Source organism: Cimex lectularius, unplaced genomic scaffold, assembly GCF_000648675.2.
Source record: "Cimex lectularius strain Harlan isolate CLEC.00 unplaced genomic scaffold, Clec_2.1 scaffold111, whole genome shotgun sequence".
Classification (NCBI taxonomy): Eukaryota; Metazoa; Arthropoda; class Insecta; order Hemiptera; family Cimicidae; genus Cimex; species Cimex lectularius.
The window spans coordinates 1,134,629-1,160,151 of NW_019392681.1; the positions used below are offsets into that span (position 1 = coordinate 1,134,629).

The 25,523-nt window shown below is 31.6% G+C and overlaps 4 protein-coding genes across 5 annotated transcripts; 1 reads left to right on the forward strand and 3 right to left on the reverse strand.

The window, feature by feature from the left end:
• Window positions 1-2,113: 2,113 nt before the first annotated feature.
• LOC106668581 (ejaculatory bulb-specific protein 3-like) lies at window positions 2,114-3,506 on the reverse strand. 2 transcript variants are annotated; one of them, XM_024225639.1, is made up of 3 exons: window positions 3,279-3,506; window positions 3,167-3,205; window positions 2,114-2,331 (listed from the first exon to the last, which is right to left on the reverse strand). In XM_024225639.1, exons 1-3 carry the CDS (start codon window positions 3,469-3,471, stop codon window positions 2,174-2,176), a joined length of 390 nt encoding a protein of 129 aa, XP_024081407.1. In that variant the 5' UTR covers window positions 3,472-3,506; the 3' UTR covers window positions 2,114-2,173. The 2 variants fall into 2 exon arrangements, with proteins under 2 accessions (XP_024081407.1, XP_024081406.1); XM_024225638.1 differs by lacking the exon at window positions 2,114-2,331 and having other exon boundaries at window positions 2,946-3,205; window positions 3,279-3,505.
• Window positions 3,507-9,426: 5,920 nt separating this feature from the next.
• LOC106668654 (ejaculatory bulb-specific protein 3-like) lies at window positions 9,427-9,960 on the reverse strand. Its single transcript, XM_014397606.2, has 2 exons — window positions 9,764-9,960; window positions 9,427-9,689 (listed from the first exon to the last, which is right to left on the reverse strand). The coding sequence occupies exons 1-2, from the start codon at window positions 9,954-9,956 to the stop codon at window positions 9,493-9,495; spliced, it is 390 nt and encodes a 129-aa protein (XP_014253092.1). The 5' UTR covers window positions 9,957-9,960; the 3' UTR covers window positions 9,427-9,492.
• Window positions 9,961-21,029: 11,069 nt separating this feature from the next.
• On the reverse strand, window positions 21,030-21,650 carry LOC106668596 (ejaculatory bulb-specific protein 3-like). The gene is made up of 2 exons (XM_014397494.2): window positions 21,456-21,650; window positions 21,030-21,397 (listed from the first exon to the last, which is right to left on the reverse strand). The coding sequence occupies exons 1-2, from the start codon at window positions 21,646-21,648 to the stop codon at window positions 21,201-21,203; spliced, it is 390 nt and encodes a 129-aa protein (XP_014252980.1). The 5' UTR covers window positions 21,649-21,650; the 3' UTR covers window positions 21,030-21,200.
• Window positions 21,651-24,171: 2,521 nt separating this feature from the next.
• LOC106668597 (ejaculatory bulb-specific protein 3-like) lies at window positions 24,172-24,825 on the forward strand. The gene is made up of 2 exons (XM_014397495.2): window positions 24,172-24,399; window positions 24,458-24,825. The coding sequence occupies exons 1-2, from the start codon at window positions 24,207-24,209 to the stop codon at window positions 24,652-24,654; spliced, it is 390 nt and encodes a 129-aa protein (XP_014252981.1). The 5' UTR covers window positions 24,172-24,206; the 3' UTR covers window positions 24,655-24,825.
• Window positions 24,826-25,523: the final 698 nt, after the last annotated feature.

Sequence of the window (25,523 nt, forward strand, 5' to 3'; positions counted from 1 at the left end):
CTGTAATTAAATCAGAACCGTAGATATAAAATAAAACGTTTGGGAGGTTTTTGTTAATTTCATCTTTATGTATCTCATTTGTAATGACATTAAATGAGGATTGACATTATACAGACTCAAATATGAAAATGCACCTATCAAACGGTCGAGATTCTGAGAATACTGGATAAAATCCAGAGGAATTAGATATTTTTAAGAGAATTGCCGAACATCGTTGGAAAAAATTATCCAGGCGCGGATAATCCATCAAAAAAGGTTGATTTTTTTGTTTGCTATAAAAATACGTATTTTTAGGTTTTAAAGTGTGCGTAAACGATCTCTTTTTCAAAAACCGCAAGATACGAAAAAAAGCAATCGACGGGCGAGCAAATTGGTTCTTCCAGAATGAAATTGGTATTTCTTTGATCGAGGGACGTAACAGAGTAGGTTAAAATATTGTGTATTAACAAGAAATAAATTTTATATTAGGGCATATATTTGCAAAAAAAAAAACTCTTCAATAAAAATTTTACGGAAAATCAGAAAGAATGTCTCACACTATGGATAGGTGGACTCGGTTTAATGTTACCATGATTTTTGTAATTTTCTGTGACCGAGACACGATTATTAGTTTCAAAATTCATAGAAGATTAGGCCGTTTCCAGTTTTTTTTCTACCGACATATTTTCAGATTGTGATTATTAATAATCTATTTTTTCATGTTTTTCAGCTCCCTAATTCATTATAAACTCATTTTTATAGCGTAAGGAGACAAACAATTTTCGTACTATTTTGGAAAAATGCCGAAACGCGTTTGACAGATTGGACCAGTGAGGATAGGCACATAAACCTCACAGTTTCATCAGCTTTTTGGCTTGAAAACTTAGCAAAGTAAACTTTACGCGTTCTTTATGCAATTTATGTAATCTCGAAAGATGTTTCTATATATATTTATTTATCTATTTTTTCTGAATCTGCTCAATCCTTAATTTTTATAAACTGCAATATTTTAGTATAAAAAAACCTCACAGAAAAAATAATTGCATGATGTAATTATTAGAAATAGTTAGGGTAATCTGTTCTATTTCCAAAAAATATCGTGTATAGAGCTGCTAATTAAGAAGTTTAATTTCAATTAAATAATTTTCTTTTGCTCTTTACTTGTTGTGTCTTAAAATGTTCAAATGCAACATTGTTTTTTTAATATAATCCAATAAGAAATCTTAATAATAACATAATCCTTCTCGTACATACTGGTCCTGGTAGACGAAGATCCAATCCATTATCTTTTGATCAAATATATTACTCGTGAAATATACCTCTTGATCAAATATAAGATTTATTTTTACTGGTTTGTCCCAATATAAAAGTAGCAATATTTTATGCAATCATTCTTCATTTATAATTGGTTTTACCTATATAACTTTGTCATGGTTTTCAGTGAATGCTAGTAAAACACGTTATTCCAAATTCATAAACACACAAATCTCACAATTTCACAATTTTTTTAGTTTAAGAACTTAGCAAAGTAAATTTTATGCGCTCTTAAGCAATTATATAAGCTTGAAAGATGTTTCTATATCTTTTTTGCTGAATCTTCTTAATCGTGAATAATTTTAAACTGCAATATTTCAGTATAAAAAATCTCATAGAAAAAATGGTTGTGTGATATAATTACTAGAAATAATTAAGTTAATCTTGTCCTATTTACAAAACATATCGTACTGAAAGCTGCTAATTGAAAAGTTTAATTTTAAATTGTATAATTTCTTTTTGCTTTTTCTTTTCTGTTTTGTCTTACAATATTCATATGTAATGTAGGTTTTTTTAATAATGCATTAATAAATTTTAATAATGACTCTTCTCTACATACTGGTTCTGGCAGACGAAGATCCAAATACTATTGTCATTTTGCTGAAATATAAGGTTTATTCTACTGGTATATCGTAATTTCATTGATTGCATAAAAGCTTAGTAATATTTTAAGTAAGCATTCTTCATACATAAATGGTTTTACTCGTGTAATTTTGGTATATCGTGCAATGTGGTTTTTAAAAGGTTGAATTTGTATTCTTCGTTCCCCAAAAGCGCAGAAAAAAAGGTGAAAATAAAAATAAATTATACATTGTTTTGTTTAAGTTAGGTAATATATATTTACAATCTGTTAATAATATACATTACAAAATACAATAATTTACACTTTGATTCCGAGCTCTTTGGCCTCCTTTTCGTATTTCTTCCTGTACACGCCTTCCGGGTCGTAAAGCTTTTCCAAAACCTTGAAATCTTCGGACTTGTTTTCAATGAGGTGCTTGATCACCTTCTCTGAACCTTTTCTCTGTTTTTCGCTGCNTTTTGTACTATTTTCAAAACATATCTTGTTTAGAGCTGCTAATTGAGAGGTATAATTTTAATTACATAATATCCTTTTACTTCCTTCTGTTTTGTCTTAAAATATTTAAGTGTAACTTTGTTTTTATAATGCATTAATTAATTTTAATAATAGTAACATAAGTATTCTCGTACAAACTCGTTCTGACAAGAGAAGATACACATACTATTTTCATTTTGATGTTTGTTTACTTTTGTTCAAATATAAAAATAATTCTTCAGAAATAATATTTTTATGTAAGCACACTTTATACATGAATGGTTTGGTTGAACTTATGCAATTTTGGCATATCGTTCAGTGCATGTAAAAACCAAACACACATTATTCCAGAATTCTAATGGATATATTTAAATATTGACATTTCTCATTATCAAAGATTGAATATGCTGGTAATTCACTCTAACTTCAATGAAATATTTTCTTTTTTATCAAACCATGTGGGAATTGATCTCGGTACATTTATGTTGTACGATGTAAATGTTAGGTTTTTCTTTAAAGAGGGGTTGACCTCGCATAATTTCTTCCCAAAGAGCGCAGGAAAAAGGTGAAAATAAAAATAAATTATACATTGTTTTGTTTCAGTTAGGTAATATATATTTACAATCTGTTAATAATATACATTACAAAATACAATAATTTACACTTTGATTCCGAGCTCTTTGGCCTCCTTTTCGTATTTCTTCCTGTACACGCCTTCCGGGTCGTAAAGTTTTTCCAAAACTTTGAAATCTTCGGACTTGTTTTCAATGAGGTGCTTGATCACCTTCTCTGAACCTTTTCTCTGTTTTTCACTGCATTTTGCGCACCCATTGGCCAACGCATCAGGCAGAGCCTCTATAAATACAAACAATTGTTAAAATAAAAAAATACGCATTGATGAAATATACAGAATTTTTTTTAATGGTACCTTTGAGCTCTTTTCCGTCGGGTGTGCATTTCCCCTGGTTTCTGAGACAGTCGAAGTAGTTTTTGTACAGTCTCTGGTTCCGCAAGATCTCGTCCAGGTCGATGTTGTCGTACTTGGTCGTGTACTTCTCAGCAGCGTGGGCTACCACAAAACACAGAACGACACAAAAGAACACAGAACATTTGAAATCCATGATGGTTGATGTCTGACTGAAGAGGTGATCTCCACCTTCGTTTATATATACTCAGCGGACGCATCCGACAAGGTTGTCCCTTGATACCATCTTTCATTTCTCCGACTGGCCTTAGCCAATTTTCCATTCTTCATACTCGCCTTTATTTAGTATTACGAAGATTTGCGATTTTTGTAACTTCCAGTTTAATTTTAATTTCTATTTCTGTTATTTATTACAGTGAATTGAATTCAAATACGAGAGGCGTTCCAAAAATGTGCTTTTTCCAGTCTTCTAACATCCTTTTCCTGAAGTAATTTTTTCACGCTTTTTACTTGATTTTCACTACTTTTTACTTAACCCACTTTCACTGCTATATAAAATGTAAGTTTGTCAAAAAAATTGAATATGTGGAATAATTTCGTAGTTAACATACAATTTAAATAAATAATGCTTCTCAGATAAAACAATTACAAAAATGGTGATAACATCAAAACGAGTCCACCCATCCTTACGATTACTATACAACGTCAAAACATTGTAATCTACATGCAATGGCATAAATGTGGCCTACGTAAATAAATCAGAACAGGAGATACAAACTAAAACGTTTGTGAAATTTTTTATTAAATTCATCTTTACATTGCTCACTTAAAACGACATAAAACAAAAGTTTTCATATAGACTCAAAAATTAAAATGCAGCTTTCAAACGGCCATATCAAATTTTCTATTGTTAACACTCGCCTTTATTTAGTATTAAGAAAATTGGTGATTTCTGTGTCTTCACGCTTATTTTTAATTTCTGACCCTGGAATATGTTATATTTTACAGACGGACATATATCGGTGATTGCAGTGAATTGATTCCAAAATTGAGTGGTGGATAAAATGGCCTATGAATATGATTTTCTGAGCCTTTTAACATAGCATATTTTTCTGCAGTGATTTGTTTCATGAATAAATTTGATTTTTACAATTTTTGACAACCCACTTTTCGCTGCTATAAAATGAAAGTTTATACGATTAAGACTTAACTGACTGTCCTTTACACTTTTATAAGTTATTAAATAACACAAACAACTACAAACCTAACTAGAAATTATTTAATCGCGATGATTTGAAAGAAAATTCACCAAAACACTTTATCCCACTTTTCGTTGCTATGTAACAAGTAAGTTATAAGATTAAGACCGCTAAAAAATTCTAAGTCTTATACTTGTTATGTCATTTAAGAATTCAAATGAATGTACAAAATAAAAAAAAAATTAATTACGATGGTTTGAGAGAAAATTCACCAAACACCGGAAAATTAGTGATTGGCTAAAATTTAATTAAATGATTTTCTGGTGTTTTAGTGAATTTTCTTTCAAACCATCATAATTAAATAATTTTGATTAAAACTCATGAATTTCTGATTTCGTTTAATCTGGTTTACTATAAAATAAGTTAAGTTGCTATTAATATAATATTTTATAAAAATGCAGATAGTTTGACATAAACAATAAAATCGAGTGTCCGATTTTTGGTCTTTGAGTATATTTTAACCTAATTTGTTATGTTCCTTGGTCACAAAATACCAATTTTCTCGCCCGTAGATTGTTTATTTTCGTGTCTTGTTTAAAAAAAATCGTTTTAAAAGCCCTTGAACATAAATTTTTACTGCATAAAAAGTAATTTTTGTGCTGGATCAGCCGAGACCAATATACGGTGTTCTCTATAAAAATGCATGTTTTGAGGAGTTTTTGTTGAATTAGTGTATAGGGAAAACAAGAGAATGCTTATAAAATGATAAAAATTGGATTTCAATTATTTAAAATATGTGCAATTTAATTTTATCGTTTAACAATTGGACACTTGGTAAATATTTTTCGACCGTTCATATTAGAATAAAAAGTCACTAAAATTAGCCTCCCTTCTTAGTTAAAATTTAGACCTCTTGAAAACTGAATTAAACAATTAAGAGGATGTGGGATCAAAGATTTTAATGATAACTATTTTTGGTAACTAGGTCGAAAAATATTAGCTGCTCTTGTCCGGGTTTGCCAATAAGCCCTAGAAGGCTAGAAGCTAGTTTAAATAGTTTTCTTAATTAATTCTTGAAACATTATAAGACGTTATATAAAGAAAATAGGAAATGTTAACTCTAACCCCGGAAATTTTAAAAATAGTACAAAAGCGTTAATATCCCTTTGAGTACCTAGTATAAACATAAAACAAAAATAGAAAGTATTTTTTAAAGGGTTTTCCCGACAATAAATCACAGTTAAATAGTACGGACCCCACGGACAGACAGACGGTCGGCTACCTGTTCCGTTTTTCATCCTGGTTTTTCCTTTCACTGTTATTTATTACGGTTTCCTGCCAGACTCAAATATTAAATCCGATCAGACTGTTATACTTTTACCCAGACGGCTTGAATAAAAATTGTCCTTTCTATTTGGCATGGAATTGCATGCTTTAGACCAAATTTATATTTATTTATTTTTTTTGTCTTGTACTAGTGCACATCTAGAAGTTATTATGCATTATTGTATTTAAAATATTTATGAATGTCGATCAGACGTAATATATTAATTACAAATATTTGTTTTATTATCAACTTACTACTAATTATATATAATATTTAATATATATTTACTATTTACTATATTACTACCTAGTATATATATTTACAAATAATTAAATAGTTGATTTCTATAGAAGTGGGCAAATAATCAATGCTATTCTCCCATTTCACTTCACTTCATCAGTCAGTTTCCGTTTATTTTATTCCACCTTCATTATTATTTTGTCCAAGGCAGATTTTGTCCCCAAGTGGTTGCATGGCTTTGCCAAGTTTTAAGGAAATTGGCTTTGGTATGTCTCCTATTGTCGAAATTTAACCACAAACTGATGACCCCGATTGTCGTTCACGATCGATTTTTCGGGAAAAGATTCATTTTTGTCCGTAGCAATCAACGCAAATCCTTTGGTTCGAATAATCGGGCAATTTGGCTTATCCAATGTTCAGTGACAATTAATGATGGAGGTCTTTCTCGAAGCTGGTTTTCCATTATGACCCAGTCTAAACACAAAAACGTCCCTCGGACACAATTGATTTTTTTCGTATCTTGTGGCTTTTGAAAAAAATGAAAATATCGTTTCAAGCACCTTCTATAGCCTTAAAATACGTTTTTTGAGATGAAATAGCCGCAGCGCAGGGTGTCTTCTCCAATGTTGAGTGAACCACGTAAAAATTCATAACTCCTGTGAGTTTTACCTGATTTTTATGGCATTACGACTGTTTGAAAGCTGCATTTTTATTTTTGAGTCTATACAGGAAAACTTTTGTTTTATGTCGTTTTAAGTGAGCAATATAAAGATGAATTTAATAAAAATATCCCAAACGTTTTAGTTTGTATCTCCTGTTCTGATTTATTTACGTAGGCCACATTTATGCCATTGCATGTAGATTACAATGTTTTGACGTTGTATAGTAATCCTAAGGATGGGTGGACTGGATTTTAATGTATTCATTTTTTTTTGTCAAACTTATATTTATAGTACTGAAAGTGGGTTAAGAAAAATACAGTGAAAATCAAGTAAAAAACGTGAAAAAGTCACTTCAGTAAAAGGATGTTAGAAGACTGAGAAAAGCACATTTTTAGAACGCCTCTCGCATTTGGATTCAATTCACTGTAATAGATAACAGAAATAGAAATTAAAATTAAACTGGAAGTTACAAAAATCGCAAATCTTCCTAATACTAAATAAAGGCGAGTATGAAGAATGGAAAATTGGCTAAGGCCAGTCGGAGAAATGAAAGATGGTATCAAGGGACAACCTTGTCGGATGCGTCCGCNACAAAACAGAAGGAAGTAAAAGGATATTATGTAATTAAAATTATACCTCTCAATTAGCAGCTCTAAACAAGATATGTTTTGAAAATAGTACAAAATTAACCTAATTATTTCTAATAATTATATCTTAAAATTATTTTTACTATTAGGTTTTTATAATATAATATTGCAGTTTACAATAATTAAGGATTGGGCAGATTCAGCAACAATAAAAAAACACATCAAAATGATAATAATGAGGCAGGTTCACTGAGTGTAGTGAAACTTATTTTGTTAATACTTAGTCGAAAATATAAAACACGTGTTAGAGTTCTTGCCAATGATCTGTCTCTAGAAACCGAGAAAAACATTATACATATTTCAAATAATTTTTTTAATGGTTTTCTATGCCTTGATTTCCCTATACACTATTTCTACGAAAAACCTCAAATGTATGCACTTGTATGTCGAACACCGGACATTGGCTACCAAAAAATTTGCCCCAGCTGATCCAGCACAAAAATGTCTATTTTTTGTTTCCTACAAAAGTTCATATTCAAGTGATTTATAGGATGGTTAAATCAAATTTCAGTTAGTTTCTTTGGAAAAGAATTTACCTATTATACTGGAATCATCTTTTGGCTTTTGCAACATTTTACGTATCTATGTCCCGTTGAACAGGATCTTTACTTTATTACATTCTTGTCCAAAATAAAATTACAAAAAATGATACTTGTAAGCTAAGAAATTATTACGCATATTCTTTTTTTTTTTTTTTTTCAATCAAAAGCAATTTACCGAAAATTTCCATTTATGATTTAACCCTCTTTTCACTGCTGACTGCTGACACGGATTGTCTTTTGCCTTCTGTCCTGGAAGTGTCTTTCGATTTTTATACAATTTTATATAATAATTTAGATTAACACGATCCTACATATTATTTTCTTATCGACTTCTATATAATATTCTTGAAATACATGCACAAAAAAGGCAGAAAACCATATCTAAAAACAAAAAAACTTTGTACATGTCTTTGCTCTCTTTGCTAGGATGTGTTTTCGTTTAACAAATTTTTTCTATTACACATTGAACTCAATGTGCTCGAGTAATTAATTATCTTTATTAGTTGAGATTTAGAAAATTTTGTTCGGCTTTTGTGCACATTTTTGTCCTGAATCAGCCAGGGGCTTTTTTCAAGCCCATATCCCACGTTTCACATTAAAAAATCATAATTTTGAGGCGTTTATGTTGAATTCTTGTATATGGACAACAAGAGAAGGCTTAGAAAATCATGAAAAAGGATTTAAATTATTTAAAATAGTGTGTGTTAATCGATTAGTGACCGTTAATCGATAATTATTCACACAAACACTTTGAGCCCTGAAGATGATCTCAATAAAGATCGAAACGTTGGCACGACAAAGAAAATGTTTTTATGAAACCTACATCACACCAGACCGCATCTTACGATATCTGAATTATTATTTAAAATAGGTACAGTATTTTTCTCAGTTCCTAGAATTGATTGGCCAGAACACTCGGACACATGTTTAGTATTTTTCCACCTAGTATCACCAAAACAAAAAGTTTACACTACAATCAGTGGTCCCACGTCCGTAGACTCATTAATATCATTTGGATGTTTTTTTCATTGTTGCTGAATTTGCCCAGACTTTATATTATTACTAATTTTTATATTTTCAGATAAAAATTTATATTTATTATATTATTACTAGAAATAATTTGTTGCGTCTTCTCCTATTTACTGAACATACCTTGCTGAGAGATTCCAATTGAGGAGTTTTATTTTTAATTACATAATTTCCTTTTATTTATTTTTTTGTGTTTTGTCTTAAAATAATCAATGTAACGTAGTTTTTCTTATAATACATTAATAAATTTTATAACGTTATTGCAAAATACTAGTGGATGTACTAATACATTGACGTTTCTTCGTCTGAAAGGTTGAATATGCTGCTGATACTCTCTGCCTCCAATAAAATTCATTTTTATTAAAACATGTGGTAGATGATCTCAGTAGATATACATAGTTTGTTTTGTAAATCTTATCTTCTTTTTTAATAGGAGAGGTTGAATTTGCATTATTTCTTCTCAATGAGCTCAGGAAAAAGGTGGAAAAAAATAAATTGTACGTTGTTTTGATTAAGTTAGGTGATATATATTTAAAATCTGCTAATATTATACATCAAAAAATACAATAATTTACACTTTGATTCCGAGCTCTTTGGCCTCCTTTTCGTACTTCTTCCTGTACTCGCCTTCCGGGTCGTAAAGTTTTTCCAAAACTTTGAAATCTTCGGGTTTGTTTTCAATGAGGTGCTTGATCACCTTCTCTGAGCTTTTTCTCTGTTTTTCGCTGCATTTTGCGCACCCATTGGCTAACGCGTCAGGCAGAGCCTCTATAAATACAAACAATTGTTAAAACAAAAAAATACTGAGTAATAAAATAAACAGGATTTTTTTTAAATCGTACCTTTGAGCTCTTTTCCGTCGGGTGTGCATTTCCCCTCGTTTTTGAGACAGTCGAAGTAGCTTTTGTAAAGCCTCTGATTCTGCAGGATCTCGTCCACATCGATGTTGTCGAACTTGTCCGTGTACGTCTCAGCACCGTTTGCGACCACAAAGCTCAAAACGAAGCAAAAGAAAACGGAACATTTGAAATCCATGATTGTTGATTTCTGACTGAAGAAACGAACTCCACCATTGTTTATATATACGCTGCGGACGAGTACAAGAAGGTTGTCCCTTGATACGATCTTTCATTTTTCCGGGTGGCCTTATCCAATTTTCAATTCTTAACACAAGCCAGAAGATTTGCGATTTCTGTAACTTGACGCTTAATTTTAAGCTCTGACTCTGAGATATGTTATATTTTATTGACATATACATCTGTGGTTGCAGTGAATTGAATCCAAAATCGAGTGGCGGAGTATATTCCCTTCCGAGTCTTTTAAAATGGCATAGCTTCCTGAAATATTTTTTTCCATTTATTTAACTCGTTTTTCACAATGTTTGACTTAATCCACTTTTCGCTGCAATATAACATGTAAGTTTATAAGATATCATAAATTATATAAGTAAATGTATAGTTAAACGAGTCGAGAAATTCATGATTTTTAATTTAAAACAATTTAATTATTGATGGTTTGAGAGAAAATAATTAAAACACCGGAAGAGTGGTAGATTAAAATTTAACTAACAATTAATTCTAATTAACTTACTTGAATACTTTTATAAGTAAGTATAAAACTTAGTTAAGTCTTAATCTTATAAACTTACTTGTTAATAGCAACAAAAAGTGGGGTAAGTGTTTTGGTGAAGTTGCCTTCATACCATCACGATTGGGTTTGCGGTAACCGAGTGATTAACGTGAGAGACTCTCGGCTCGTTAGACCCCTCGGACGTGGGTTCAATTCCCGCCGTCGCCTCTGGCCTTTTTTCACGATACCCTTCCCCCCAAAACGAATACGCATAAAATATTGTCTGGCATTGGCCAATCTGCACAGTACTTAAAACCGTTAAAAAAAATATTTAAAAAACCATCACGATTAACGATTAAATAATTTTTGGTCAGGTTTTATATAAATGTACAAATATTAACAAGCAAATTTCAATATAAATAGTCAATAAATAAATAAATCAGTATTTACAGCCGTAATAAATAATCATTTGGTAAATAAATAATTAATAAATTACTGATACAAATATATAAATACAACTACATAAGTAACAAAGTAAATCATTAATAAATTAATAATTAGACAGATTTTGCGATAATTAATTGATTAATTAATTGGTAATTAAGCCTTCAGTTTATTTTTATTTAAAAATTCAAACAAAGTTTTAAATACAATTTTATTTTCAGAACCTATAAGGCTATTAAAATTGAGGGGCTTCTCTACCTCTTTTGTAACTAAACATTCATTCAAACATGGCATTCCTCGCTTCTTCACACTCCGGACAATCAAACAAAATATGTTGCATTGTCTCGGGTTCATAGCATGTTTCACAATTTGGAGAGGGTCTGATACGAATTCTGTTCAGATAAGCCCCACATACGCAGTGATTAGACCTAATTCTGATAATCGAAAAAATAAATAAATAACAATAGGTCTTAATACATTTAAATATTTTAACACAAAACAGAAGGAAGTAAAAGGATATTATGTAATTAAAATTATACCTCTCAATTAGCAGCTCTAAACAAGATATGTTTTGAAAATAGTACAAAATTAACCTAATTATTTCTAATAATTATATCTTAAAATTATTTTTACTATTAGGTTTTTATAATATAATATTGCAGTTTACAATAATTAAGGATTGGGCAGATTCAGCAACAATAAAAAAACACATCAAAATGATAATAATGAGGCAGGTTCACTGAGTGTAGTGAAACTTATTTTGTTAATACTTAGTCGAAAATATAAAACACGTGTTAGAGTTCTTGCCAATGATCTGTCTCTAGAAACCGAGAAAAACATTATACATATTTCAAATAATTTTTTTAATGGTTTTCTATGCCTTGATTTCCCTATACACTATTTCTACGAAAAACCTCAAATGTATGCACTTGTATGTCGAACACCGGACATTGGCTACCAAAAAATTTGCCCCAGCTGATCCAGCACAAAAATGTCTATTTTTTGTTTCCTACAAAAGTTCATATTCAAGTGATTTATAGGATGGTTAAATCAAATTTCAGTTAGTTTCTTTGGAAAAGAATTTACCTATTATACTGGAATCATCTTTTGGCTTTNTTCCATTTATTTAACTCGTTTTTCACAATGTTTGACTTAATCCACTTTTCGCTGCAATATAACATGTAAGTTTATAAGATATCATAAATTATATAAGTAAATGTATAGTTAAACGAGTCGAGAAATTCATGATTTTTAATTTAAAACAATTTAATTATTGATGGTTTGAGAGAAAATAATTAAAACACCGGAAGAGTGGTAGATTAAAATTTAACTAACAATTAATTCTAATTAACTTACTTGAATACTTTTATAAGTAAGTATAAAACTTAGTTAAGTCTTAATCTTATAAACTTACTTGTTAATAGCAACAAAAAGTGGGGTAAGTGTTTTGGTGAAGTTGCCTTCATACCATCACGATTGGGTTTGCGGTAACCGAGTGATTAACGTGAGAGACTCTCGGCTCGTTAGACCCCGCGGACGTGTGTTCAATTCCCGACGTCGCCTCTGGCCTTTTTTCACGATACCCTTCCCCCGAAACGAATACGCATAACATTGTCTGGCATTGGCTAATCTGGACAGTACATAAAGCCATTAAAAAAATTAAAAAAAAAACCATCACGATTAACGATCAAATAATTTTTGGTCAGGATTTATATAAATGTACAAAGCACATTTCAATATAAATAGTCAATAAATAAATAAATCAGTATTTACAGCGGTAATAAATAATCATCATCAGACACGGCCAAAGGGCTACTCACAGAATTATTAACCTAAGCCATGAATCATTTCACCACAAGAACATAAAGATATAAACATATCCTCCATAACACTCACTACTCTAAATACATGATTTATAGAATGATTATTTGGAAATCGTGAGATGCGGTCTGGTGTGATGTAGGTTTCAGAAAAACATTTTCTTTGTCGTGCCAACGTTTCGATCTTTATTGAGATCATCTTCAGAGTTCAAAGTGTTTTCTATTGTGTCATTCTTGCGTCTCGTGTTGAGAGTGCCCACGTAAGTCACTGGCAAGGGCACTCTCAACACGACACGCAAAAATGGCACAATTACTCAGAAAACACTTTGAGCCCTGAAGATGAACTCAATAAAGATCGAAACTTTAAATACAATAGTTTCTTGGTCCGCTTGACCAATTAATATATTGCAGTTAATTAAGGTTTTTAGTTGAGATAAAAAAAGTCAATGGCAGGAGCGGGATTCGAACCCACGATCTTCGGCTAGATACGCCGCTGCTCTACCACCTGAGCAATCGTGACCTCGATCCACTCGGACACCAACTTCCCATCTCAACCCCACCTTTTGAAGCTCTACGTGGCCATTTCATTTGTCGTCGAGAATCCAATCCGATTACACGACATTTGAAAAATGGCAAAAAGGAGGGAAAGTTCAAATGGTGGGGTTGAGATGGGAAGTTGGTGTCCGAGTGGATCGAGGTCACGATAGCTCAAGTGGTAGAACAGCGGCGTATCTAGCCGAAGATCGTGGGTACGAATCCCGCTCGTGCCATTGACTTTTTATCTCAACTGAAAACCTTAATTTGGTTGATTGATCGATTGAGTGATTCGACCTTAAACTTTGGTGTTTTTTTAATACTTTTTCAAAAATAGAGCTCATAAATAGAGTAGCAAGGAAATATTATACAAACATTCTCTAGCAAGGAAATATGCCAAATTAGAAAAATAAATGGGTAAAAAATTTTCATGACAGAAATTGTATTTTTAGAATAGTTTTGTTGAAAGAAAAACAATATTTGGATGGAAGGAAGTTTCCTACTTATCTTCAATCTTTTCTCAAGGACATTCTCTATAGAGAAAACAATGTTTTATTTCCTGAAAAAAACTCTAACAAGAGTTTTATATAAAACACTGATAAACAACTTTTATTTCTTTATTTTCATCCAATGAATGTTCTTAAAAAGCTGTCTTATCCCGATGAGTCAGCTGTTTAGCCTCAATGAAGTTTCACAGCAAAGGGGTGAAAGACACAGCCAAACTGTTAAAAATAATGTCCAAATCCTGGAATTTAGGCCGATTCAAATAATCGGGCCGGACGTTCGCCAATGCTGAAAGACAATCGCCTAGATCCTTGGGGTAATGTTAATCGAAGCCGTGTAGCGTGTAAAGATCCCGCGGATCTGATTCATTCTGCAGGGAATCGCGTTCAAGGACTGCTGAATTAATTCAACTGATTAAAATAACTTTTAAGCCTTGATGGTAAATGATAATCCTTGAGTGATTCACTTGAACAAAACAATAACATATTTTTTATACAATTTTTAACATATTTGCATATGTATAAACATCGGTAGTGTTCTCTCCCTTGGGCCTAATATTTCTTATACCAGTTCGATTGTATACTGTTAAAAAAATTAAATTATATAAAAATAATTACAATTTGCAATTTTCAACAGTTCAACAAAAATGCTTTCATGTTTATTTATTTTCATGAATGCCAAGTCGATAAAACATTTATTTTCACATGGGTTTTCCTAGAGCAGATACTGCTTAATATAAGTAGAAATGGAACGTCATAATTATGAATAAGCCATATCCATAAAAATAGATAAACCATAATAAATAAGTTATATATTGTGTCCGGCATGTAGAGAAAGGTCAATGTGGTCCGCTTAATTGAAGAGTTTCATTCCTAGGCTCTATATAGAAAGCGTGTAGGAATTCCATCCGACCTTAGAATTGTGACTGAGCACGGCAGCGAGTATTTGAAACAAAACATGGCTGTTTGTTAAATATGGTAATGTTATATATCTCGTTTTGTGTTTCCTATTGTGCATGTTAAGAATGAACGTATTTATTATCGTGAATGTGTAGTGTGAGAGGGTGGATAGAATACTGAGTAACTTAGTTCGTTTAGTTATAAAGTGTGTTAGTTATATTTGGTTTTGTGTAGGAAGGTTACTCGATGTGTACCTTTTAACTGAAAGGTGCCATTCTTTGGCTCCTTACAGAGAGCATGTATGAATGCTATCCAACCTTAGAACTGTGACTGAGTAACAAAACATGGCTGTTTGTTAAATATGGTAATGTTATATATATCGTTTTGTGTTTCCTATTGTGTACATTAAGAATGAATGTATTTATTATCGAGAATGTGTAGTGTGAGAGGGTGGATAGAATAGTGAGTACTCTATCGACCCTTAGTTCGTTTAGTTATAAAGTGTGTTAGTTATATATCGTGTTGTATAGGAAGGTTACTCGATATGTACCTTTTAATTGAAAGGTGCCATTCCTTGGCTCATTATCGAGAGCGTGTAGGAATGTCACCAGACATTAGAATTGTAACTGAGTGCGGCAGCGAGTATTTGAAAGTAAAAATTGTTGTAAATGATAGATATCTTGTTTTGTTCTTCCTATTGAGTATATTGGGAGTGATTGTATTTATTATCATGAATGTGTTGTGTAAGAGGTACTCGAATACTGAGTACCCCATCGACCGTAGGAATAGGGATAGGGATGTAATAGATGGCCACAAGGCTTTCTGCACCTCGTCCTGAATAGATCTATTTTGCACCCCTGTTTTTTATAACTCACTGGCCAGCTTCAGGTGTTAATCGACCTCCATAGCCTTACCAGCGGCTCCTTAGTGTAGGATCTTGCTTGTGATTTTTCCTGTCCTAGTTGCAAGAACCTGCATAGACCTTTGCAAAAGCATAAAATGTGTTCTGCGGTCTCCTCTTCTTCCTGCACAGTATTTCTTCTGTCTGCGCTCCTATCCGGTGCATGTGCTTTCTTAGGTGGTAGTGCCCTGTCAGGAGTCCAACCAGAATCGTGGTTCGGTTGAGGTTGCCCTCTAATATTCCATTGCAAGTTTGCAGAATACGCAAGCATAATATATGATTGTAAATTATTATTTTATTTTATAATTAAGGTTTTTAGTTGAGATAAAAAAGTCAGTGTCACGAGCGGGATTCGAACCCACGATCTTCGGCTAGATACGCCGTTGCTCTACCACTTGAGCTATCGTGACCTCGATCCACTCGGACACTAACTTCCCATCTCAATCTCACCTTTTTGAATTTTCCCTCTTTTTTGTCAGTGTTACTTTTCCTTGTGTTAGTTAGTGTCCGAGTGGATCGAGGTCACGATAGCTCAAGTGGTAGAGCAGTGGCGTATCTAGCCGAAGATCGTGGGTTGAATCCCGCTCGTGACAATGACTTTTTTATCTCAACTAAAAACCTTAATTATTTGAAAGATGTTAATTGGTCAGGCGGACCACGAAACTAGTGAATTTTATTTAATATTGACAGTTGGGATTTCCACTCATCAACCAACAAAATTGTCGGCAGTTTTCTTCTTTGCTTTTCTTGTTCATCTGTTTTTTGTCCAATTTAATTTTTTATAAAACGTCATGCTTAAATGACTTACAGTACCTGGGAGTTAGCTCATCTCTTCAGTTCTTTTTTCAGTGTCACACTGAAGTATTTTACTCATGGAACCCATGGGCGTTCACCCGAGCAAAGTGATTTGTTTGTCAAGAAGTCCATTTTTTTAGAATTAACTCTTGATTACCTTCCTTTTACGTTTAAGCAAAAGTGTGTGATTTTTTGTGCCAAATTTAAATTGTTAGCTATAGCACTTTGCGTCCTGGAGAAACTATATATTGCCACGTCGTCCAAATTACATTTTAAATTGTTTATTGGAGAGAAGGCATTTAAGTATATAAATATAATAAGAAGAATGTTGGTCTTAGAACAGACCCTTGAGATAATTTTGATAGAGGATGAAGTAGCTTGGTTGAGAGATACAGGAAATGATCACCCACTGAGATAGGACAGTATAATTTTGAAGACTACCGTTGTACCAGATTATGTCGCAGGCCTTATCCAGATCTAGGAAAGCTAAACTTGAATGTTTTTTAGCATAGAATACTACCGTAACCTCATGCACTATTTTGGCTAATCACAATCACAGCCATACCGACAACTGAATTGTACTCCTTTCAGAAATCGATTGGATGCCATATGACAGTCCAGTCTTTTTAGTATAATTCAAAAGTTTTACTTAAGAAGCTGAGAAGATTGATTGGCTGGTGACTCGTTGGAGCCGTTAGTGGTTTACCCGGATGTTTTGACGTCAGTTTTCAGAATGTTACCAAAAACTATCCTCGCATTAAACAGAACTAGCCCTCTGTTGGGAAGGTTCTTCAGCAAAATATTCGAGATTCTGTCAAAGCCGGGAGATTTTTTTCTTCGAGTTTACCTTTTGGAATTCTGTTGAACAGTCACTGGGAGAGTAACATCAACTGTTCAAATAATTTTTTAATTTTTTGATTGAGCTGATTTTTAATCATTTCTTGAGCTCATTTTGAAAGAGAAATCAAATGACTATATTCTTGTCTTATCGAGAAATAATACGGTTTATAGTTAACAGTTATAGTTCATAAAAACACAGTGAGATTAAACAGGCCTACCATTGAAATCTTAGCAACTCATCTGTAAAATTCCCCAAGTAAAACAACAAAGGTTTAAATAATAAATGTGATCATCGTCAATGTCCTTGAATACACAGAATTTCAAAATATGGGTCAGCTCCGCCAAGAATTGAAGAATCACTTTGTCTCAGAAGCGGTTTGCGTGTCTCTCGCATGATGGGCTTTGGGAAAAAACGCCTCTAACAATGAACCACGGACAACATAAGACTAATAGAAGGTTGTATCTGAAAGCTCATTAGCATAATTAATTAACAGTGGCCGTCGGACGATTTTAACTGACTTTGTCGATTTGAACTAACAGTTGCCTAGATGCCTCTGACTTTGCTTCATCTTTCCTTCGATTGCAGACGGACATATTTTTTTATTATTTATTTGATTAGATCGAGGTAGTAATTATAAATTAACTAGGATATGATGTAAGATGTAGTAGTTTTTAACGTAGTGTGTTTAAGAACAAATTGAATATTGACACGAACGGACACCCTCACGCAAGAGAAGATGACGTAGTCAAACACGATTAAAGTCTATGGAAACAAAAATAATTGTGTAAATTGAAGATTTTCCCCTGATATGAGCTGAATCTTCTTAAGAAAAACTATAAAATTATAAGAATGTGAAAATATTTAAAATTTGTTTAAAAATTGCTAGTACGGTTCATGTATGATCAATAAATCTGTATGATATTCCACATTACAAAATTATATGATCCACAAATAAGAAGATTATTCTGGTAGACAAAGCCAAGTATAGGGCAGGGAGATCAGGGTGATATTGGATCGAACTTCAGTCTACAAATCAAATAAATCTCTTAATCTGTTTATTTGTGAGGTTTATCTGTGTGCTTAGTGGTTTAATTGTTTGTTTAGTTTGTCTCTTTTTTGCCTAATCCTTTCTGTTTGAGATCTGAAGAAACCTACAGAACTCATCATCCAGGTGTTCCAGGACTCAAAGTCTTAGGTCAGATTTGTTTCAACATGTCGTCATTTTCACTAGTTGTACTTTGCGTTTTGCCCGTACATATGTCCTTATTTGGACTGGTTCGTAAATGCTAAGTTCGGAGTAAGTACTAACGGAATATTATTTTTTTAGTGCAAAAATAACTTACCAAACAAGCAAAACTAGGGTGACCAGGATGATTAGGGGACGATCAAACTACAGTTTTGTCAATTTGTTTGATCAATACTTCATTTAATAGTTTCATAAATAACTTTTTTTGCTTTCATAAATCGTTTCTCATATTTTATTTTTACACGAACCGTTAATAAATCAATTTGTTGCAAAGTGGATATCTTTTAGTGCTTTCACTAATTACTTTTACCTTTCAAAAATTGTGTCCCAGGCGAAATGAAATTTTACATGTTAAACTAGCCCAACAAGATCTTAAGGTCCATTTTGCCTAATGGCTCCTATGGAAAATTATCCCCAGAGGAATCGAGCAAAAAAAAAAGCCGACTTCCTAGCCTGTTTCCTTTCTTTTATTTGCAATTAGAACTAGCATTTTTAATTCATTAATAATCAGCTTTTACTTCACAAAAATTATATAAAATGAATCTTTAGAAGGTTGTTATAACAGAATATTACACACCTTTTGGTTCTTTTATCCATTCTTCCCTATATGTGTAACTATTACTAATATTTTCCCTTAATTATTAATCCGATTCACCCGAAAAAAGTTCGGTATAAGGCTAAAGAAAAAGGAAGAACATGAAAAATAGCTAAGCAAACACCAGTAATATAAAAAGAATCTTTGGATGGTTTTTATAGCAGAATATTACACACCTTTTTATTATTTTATCCATACTTTCATATATTTGTAACCATTACTAATATTTTCTCTTAATTATTAATCAAATTCCCCCCACAATATCAGCCAAAAGAAAAGAAGAAAATGTAAAAATGGCTAAGCAAACACTAGTAATATAAATAGAATCTAACGAAAAGAATCTTTGGAGGGTTTTTATAGCAGAATATTACACACCTTTTTATTATTTTATCCATACTTTCATATATTTGTAACCATTACTAATATTTTCTCTTAATTATTAATCAAATTCACCCCACAATATCAGCCAAAAGAAAAAGGAAGAAAATGTAAAAATGGCTAAGCAAACACTAGTAATATAAATAGAATCTAACGAAAAGAATCTTTGGAGGGTTTTTATAGCAGAATATTACACACCTTTTTATTATTGTATCCATACTTTCATGTATTTGTAACCATTACTAACATTTTCTCTTATCTATTAATCCGATTCACCCGAAAAAAGTTCAATATAAGGCTAAAGAAAAATTAAAAACATATAAAACAAGGTAAACAAACACCAATTATGTAAAAAAGACAATGAAAAGATTCTTGCGAGGATTGTTACCAATAAATATTATCTGTCTTTTTATAGTTTTATTGCATTCTTTCTTTTATTGTAGGCGCGTGTAAAAACAAGAAGTGTGGCTTCTTGGGATATTTTACCAATCTAATAATGGCAATGTTTTGCCGAATTTTACTATATCTACCGCCCAACTGAGTACGAATGAATTGTTGCATTGCAATATTTGATTGTACAAACCAAATCTTTTCCTTTTGTAACTTTTTATGTTTTCATGTAATATATAGACATACAAAAGACAGTTCATTGTATCTACAATTATCAATGAAAAAGAATTGGCTACAGTTGTGGTAGGATTTTTTTGTAAAATTTAAAATGATATTTAGCAACCAAAATCGTTTAAATTAATTAATTTAAAAACTGCACATTTTCAGTTTTATTTAAAACGCCACTAGGCCCAATATTAAACAACAATAGGGTATTATAAAAAATAATACTATTTAATGCATACTTATAAAATTGAAGTATAAACATAAATAAAAGTTACTACTTTTAGTAATTTAAACTATAAATGTTTAAAAAAAATAACATTAACTTTGTAGTTTGGTCGTTACCAATTATTTTAATGTGTGTTGTTTAATGATCGTTAGTCAATTATTATTCGGAGATCTTGAGATGCGTCTGTGCGACGTAGGTTTTAGAGAAACATTTTCTTTATCGTGCCAACGTTTCGATCTTTATTGAGATCACCTGGAAGGCTTAAAGTGTTTGTTTTCCGTGTAGATGTGTTATTCTTGTTTGTCGTGTTGAGAGTTCCCTGAAGATGATCTCAATAAAGATTGAAACGTTGGCACGATAAAGAAAATGTTTCTCTAAAACCTACGTCACACAGACCGCATCTCAAGATCTCCGAATAATAATTTTAATCCAAAAACCACACAACATATATCGACTAAATTGACAAAATTGATTTCATTTTAAAATTTAGGCATTTATCTTGGAAATTCGTTGAAATAAGAAATTAATTTTGGTTATTGACTTTTGCATGAAAACCCATGAACATATTACAAAATCCTAAATATAATGTTAGCATGGAAATTTAAAGTTTGTAAATTAAAATTGATCTACGTATGCGTTTATTATTTATAAATTTAACCTTTGTATAGTTTGTAGAAACAATGATTTAAAATGTACAGGAAATTGGGAGGAAACATTTGAAACCATGATTGATGTAGATTATATTTATTGGACAAATTGGCCAGCTTTGAATTTAAAGATATGTCAAGCATTAATGTGGTCTTGTTAACAACAATGAAATGTTCAGATAAAATGATGTTTAAAGTGCAATAAAAGGTACATTTTGCGTATATTTTTACATTATACACATAATTTGTCTATGGTAAGTGAGCATCAAGCTGGACTTCCAGTCGTCTTATTGGTGCTTCCAAACCTAGACTTGTAGACTCCATCGGGGTCGTAGAGCTTTTGCAACTTTTTGAAATCTTCCGGTTTGTTGTCCACCGTGTATTTGGCCACTTTTTCGAACAACGCCCTCAACTTTTTGCTGCATTTAGCACAGTCGGTAGCTAAGATCTCTGGCAGGACGTCTATAGAAAAATACGCATTGAAAAATACATTTGAGAGTAGTTTAATTTAGAAATTTACCTTTTAAATATTTCTGGTCAGGAGTGCAAGAACCCTCGTTGGTTAGACAGTCCACGTAACGTTTGAAAAGCCTTTGGTTCTTTAGCACCGCGTCCACGTCGATGTCTTCTAAAGCCGACGAGTACGTCTCAGCTCCGTAGACGACCACGAAACAAAGAACGACGCAGAAAAACACAGAACATTTGAAATCCATGATCGTTTGTTCTTTACTGAAGAGATGAATGGACCCTGTCGTTTATATATGGTGTGTCAAAAGGCGATACCATCTCCCGTTTCCCTAATTCGACGACCTTAACCAATTTCCATTCTTAAAGATATTTTTCATTGAAAGAAAATATGTCATTCCTTCCATTATCCTTCTAAATTACTTTATAAAAATATTTAAAACGTTAAGTATGATAGTTGAACCGCACCTTTAACCAAAGTACAACAATTTGAGGTTAACTAAGTTTTCTGGTCTAAAAAATCACTATTTCCTTTTTAAACAAAACATTTTTGCTCGTACAATCACACTTTGTAATGCATAAAAATGAATCTTTAAGATATACCCACTAAAAAATAGTTAAATCCAATAAAGTAACTTTAAACAAGTCAGAAGATATTTGTAATGTTGGTAGTCGCTTAGATCATTTTTCCACCTAACCTCGAATGAAGTAACGAAACATTCTTTGAAGTGTAGGTCTGGGAAAGGACACAAGCGAGAAAAACGCACAGACCCAACACAGGATACACAAACAAAAATGATCGGTAAAGGCCAAATTGTAGGATTATCGCACGAAACTCAACTGTAGTTTATTTTCTTACTTATTTTAGAGTTTTGGTTTTTAACATAAAATATCTAAATACCATTGAGAGATAGACAAAAATAATCTGTAACAATCAAAATACTCAAAAACATAGGTTAAAGTAAATGAATAAGTAAGGAGATGAAGCAACAAACTAAAAATGAAATTTTATAAATAAATTGAAAACAGTCACTACGAAATAATAAATAAATAAGTAAATTTAGGCTAAAATAAGTAAAATACTTACTAATATAAATAAATAAGCTTAAAATTTACTCTTGTTAAATACCTAAACAAACCAAACGAATAAATTAAGAAGTAAACAATCCCAATAAATAAACTATTAAATAAATTATCAATCAAACCAAATTTTATGGGATATTTTGTTCACGTTTGTAAATTAAAAAAAATAAACGATTAAATGAACAAATAATCAAACCTCTCAACAAATAAACGAATAAATTAAGAAGTAAACAATCCCAATAAATAAACTATTAAATAAATTATCAATCAAACCAAATTTTATGGGATATTTTGTTGATGTTCGCAAATTGAATAAATAAACGATTAAATGAATAAATAATCAAACCAAACAACTCAACAAATAAACCAATAAACTAAGAAGTAAACAATTCCAACAAATAAACTTTTAAATAAAGTATCGATCAAAACAAATCTTATGAGATATTTTCTTGATGTTTGCAAATTGACCGATTCGTAGTTTCATTTTATCCAATGTATACACTCCTTGTTATAAAATTGTTTACGTCAAAAATATCGCTTTTTGTACGTTTGAAGCCTCGTTAAGTTAAAAGTCAAACAAAAGAAGTAAAAACTATAAGTTTAATTTTAAATTGTTGTATTTCAACTGAATTATCTTCCATCTTTTGGAAGATTGGCTTTTGACATGAATATTACATATTAGAATGAGTGATTTTGGGCTGGATACGCTTTTTTTAGCGCTTAGATTAAGTTAAGACCGATTATATTAGGTAGGTTCAAGATTAGGGTAAGATTAATATATAGGTTTGGTTGGGTTATTTTATTTTTAAAGTAAATGAATAAATAAACAGACAAAGCAATTAAACGAACAATAAACAAATCGTAAAATTTCTCCAAGTTGTCAGCTAGGTGGTGAACCTAAAATTTGGTCGTTATCATTTTTGTCTAATATCCTCGCTGGTTTGCTCTCGTTTCGGCATTTCATTATCTTCGGTGTCCCTGTCAAGTTTGTAAGTAAGAAGAAGCACAAACCCACAACTGAAGATAGTGAAACGCGTCCCACAGTTCAAAAAATTGGGTTGTTTCACATGAACTGACGGTTATTATTTTAGAAATTCATAAAAGATTAAGAGATTTATTGTTGCTTACTACTAACATATTTACGGATTATTAATAATCATTTATTAACCTTAATTTTTAAAAAACTGCTTAATTTATACCAATTCATTTGTTTAATTTTTTGAAATTCCCTCTTTTTACAAAACAAATTTTGGTGTGGCTTTTATTAATTTCTTTCTGGAGAGTTTTTTTTATATATGAACAAGATGTTCTGAAATCTTCTGTTTCTGGTTTACCTATTTTTAAAGGGTATTCTTAAAAATTCATTTTTTTATGCATTACAAAGTGCGATTGTATGAGCAAAATTGCCTGTTTTAAAGGAAATAGTCATTTTTTAAAGCAGAAAACTTACATCAACTCAAACAGTTGCTCATTGGTTAGGAGGCGCGCTTTAGCCATCATGTTGACTTTCAGATTCAATTCAATTATTATTGTTATTGAATATTTTTATAATTGAATTATTTAGAAGGATAATGGCAAGGAATGCATCTTTCAAAGAAAAATTTGTATGAATGGAACTTGGTTAAGGTCGTCGTATTAAGGAAACGGGAGATGGTATCTCCTTTTGACACACCATATATTAGCGACGGGCTCCGTTCAACTATTCAGTAAAGAACAAACGATCATGGATTTCAAATGTTCTGTGTTTTTCTGCGTCGTTCTTTGTTTCGTGGTCGTCTACGGAGCTGAGACGTACTCGTCGGCTTTAGAAGACATCGACGTGGACGCGGTGCTAAAGAACCAAAGGCTTTTCAAACGTTACGTGGACTGTCTAACCAACGAGGGATCTTGCACTCCTGACCAGAAAGATTTAAAAGGTAAATTTCTAAATTAAACTACTCTCAAATGTATTTTTCAATGCGTATTTTTCTATAGACGTCCTGCCAGAGATCTTAGCTACCGACTGTGCTAAATGCAGCAAAAAGTTGAGGGCGTTGTTCGAAAAAGTGGCCAAATACACGGTGGACAACAAACCGGAAGATTTCAAAAAGTTGCAAAAGCTCTACGACCCCGATGGAGTCTACAAGTCTAGGTTTGGAAGCACCAATAAGACGACTGAAAGTCCAGCTTGATGCTCACTTACCATAGACAAATTATGTGTATAATGTAAAAATATACGCAAAATGTACCTTTTATTGCACTTTAAACATCATTTTATCTGAACATTTCATTGTTGTTAACAAGACCACATTAATGCTTGACATATCTTTAAATTCAAAGCTGGCCAATTTGTCCAATAAATATAATCTACATCAATCATGGTTTCAAATGTTTCCTCCCAATTTCCTGTACATTTTAAATAATTTTTTACATAATACTATTCAAAGATTACATTTATAAATAATAAACACATACATAGATCACTTGTAATTTATAAAATTTAAATTTTTATGTTAACATTATATTTAGGTATGTACTATGTACATGGGTTTTCATTCAAAAGTACTTCAACAAATTCCCAAGATAAATGCCTAAATTTTAAAATAACTATTTTATCAAATTTCTCCCTGTGGCTTGCGGGTTTTTTAGATTAAAATTATTGGAAACGACCAAACTGCAAAGTCAATCTTACTTTTTTTTAATACATTGTTTACACTTCAATTTTATAATTATATATTATTATTTTAATAATACCCTATTGTTTTGTAATATTGGACAGGTGCGTGATATAAGTAAAACTCAATATATGCTGTTTATAAATTAATTAATTCTAAATATCATTTTAAATTTTACAAAAAATCCTGCCATACCTATAGGTAATTCTTTTTCATAGATAATTGTAGATTCAATGAACTGTCTTTTGTATGCCTGTATATTATTACATGAAAGCATAACAAATACAACAGTCATATGAAAGAGTGTAGATTTGGTTTATCCAATTAAAGATTGCATTGCAACAATTTATTTTCTATTTTATTAGTTTTTAGTTAACTTTTATATA

Excerpts from the sequence above, each read along its gene's own strand:
- LOC106668581 (XM_024225639.1), bottom strand. The coding sequence starts at position 3,471 with ATGGATTTCAAATGTTCTGTGTTCTTTTGTGTCGTTCTGTGTTTTGTG. Across the intron at positions 3,206-3,278 it reads CGACGGAAAAGAGCTCAAAG|AGGCTCTGCCTGATGCGTTG; the intron begins GTACCATTAAAA and ends TTGTATTTATAG.
- LOC106668654 (XM_014397606.2), bottom strand. The coding sequence starts at position 9,956 with ATGGATTTCAAATGTTCCGTTTTCTTTTGCTTCGTTTTGAGCTTTGTG. Across the intron at positions 9,690-9,763 it reads CGACGGAAAAGAGCTCAAAG|AGGCTCTGCCTGACGCGTTA; the intron begins GTACGATTTAAA and ends TTGTATTTATAG.
- LOC106668596 (XM_014397494.2), bottom strand. The coding sequence starts at position 21,648 with ATGGATTTCAAATGTTCTGTGTTTTTCTGCGTCGTTCTTTGTTTCGTG. Across the intron at positions 21,398-21,455 it reads TGACCAGAAATATTTAAAAG|ACGTCCTGCCAGAGATCTTA; the intron begins GTAAATTTCTAA and ends ATTTTTCTATAG.
- LOC106668597 (XM_014397495.2), top strand. The coding sequence starts at position 24,207 with ATGGATTTCAAATGTTCTGTGTTTTTCTGCGTCGTTCTTTGTTTCGTG. Across the intron at positions 24,400-24,457 it reads TGACCAGAAAGATTTAAAAG|ACGTCCTGCCAGAGATCTTA; the intron begins GTAAATTTCTAA and ends ATTTTTCTATAG.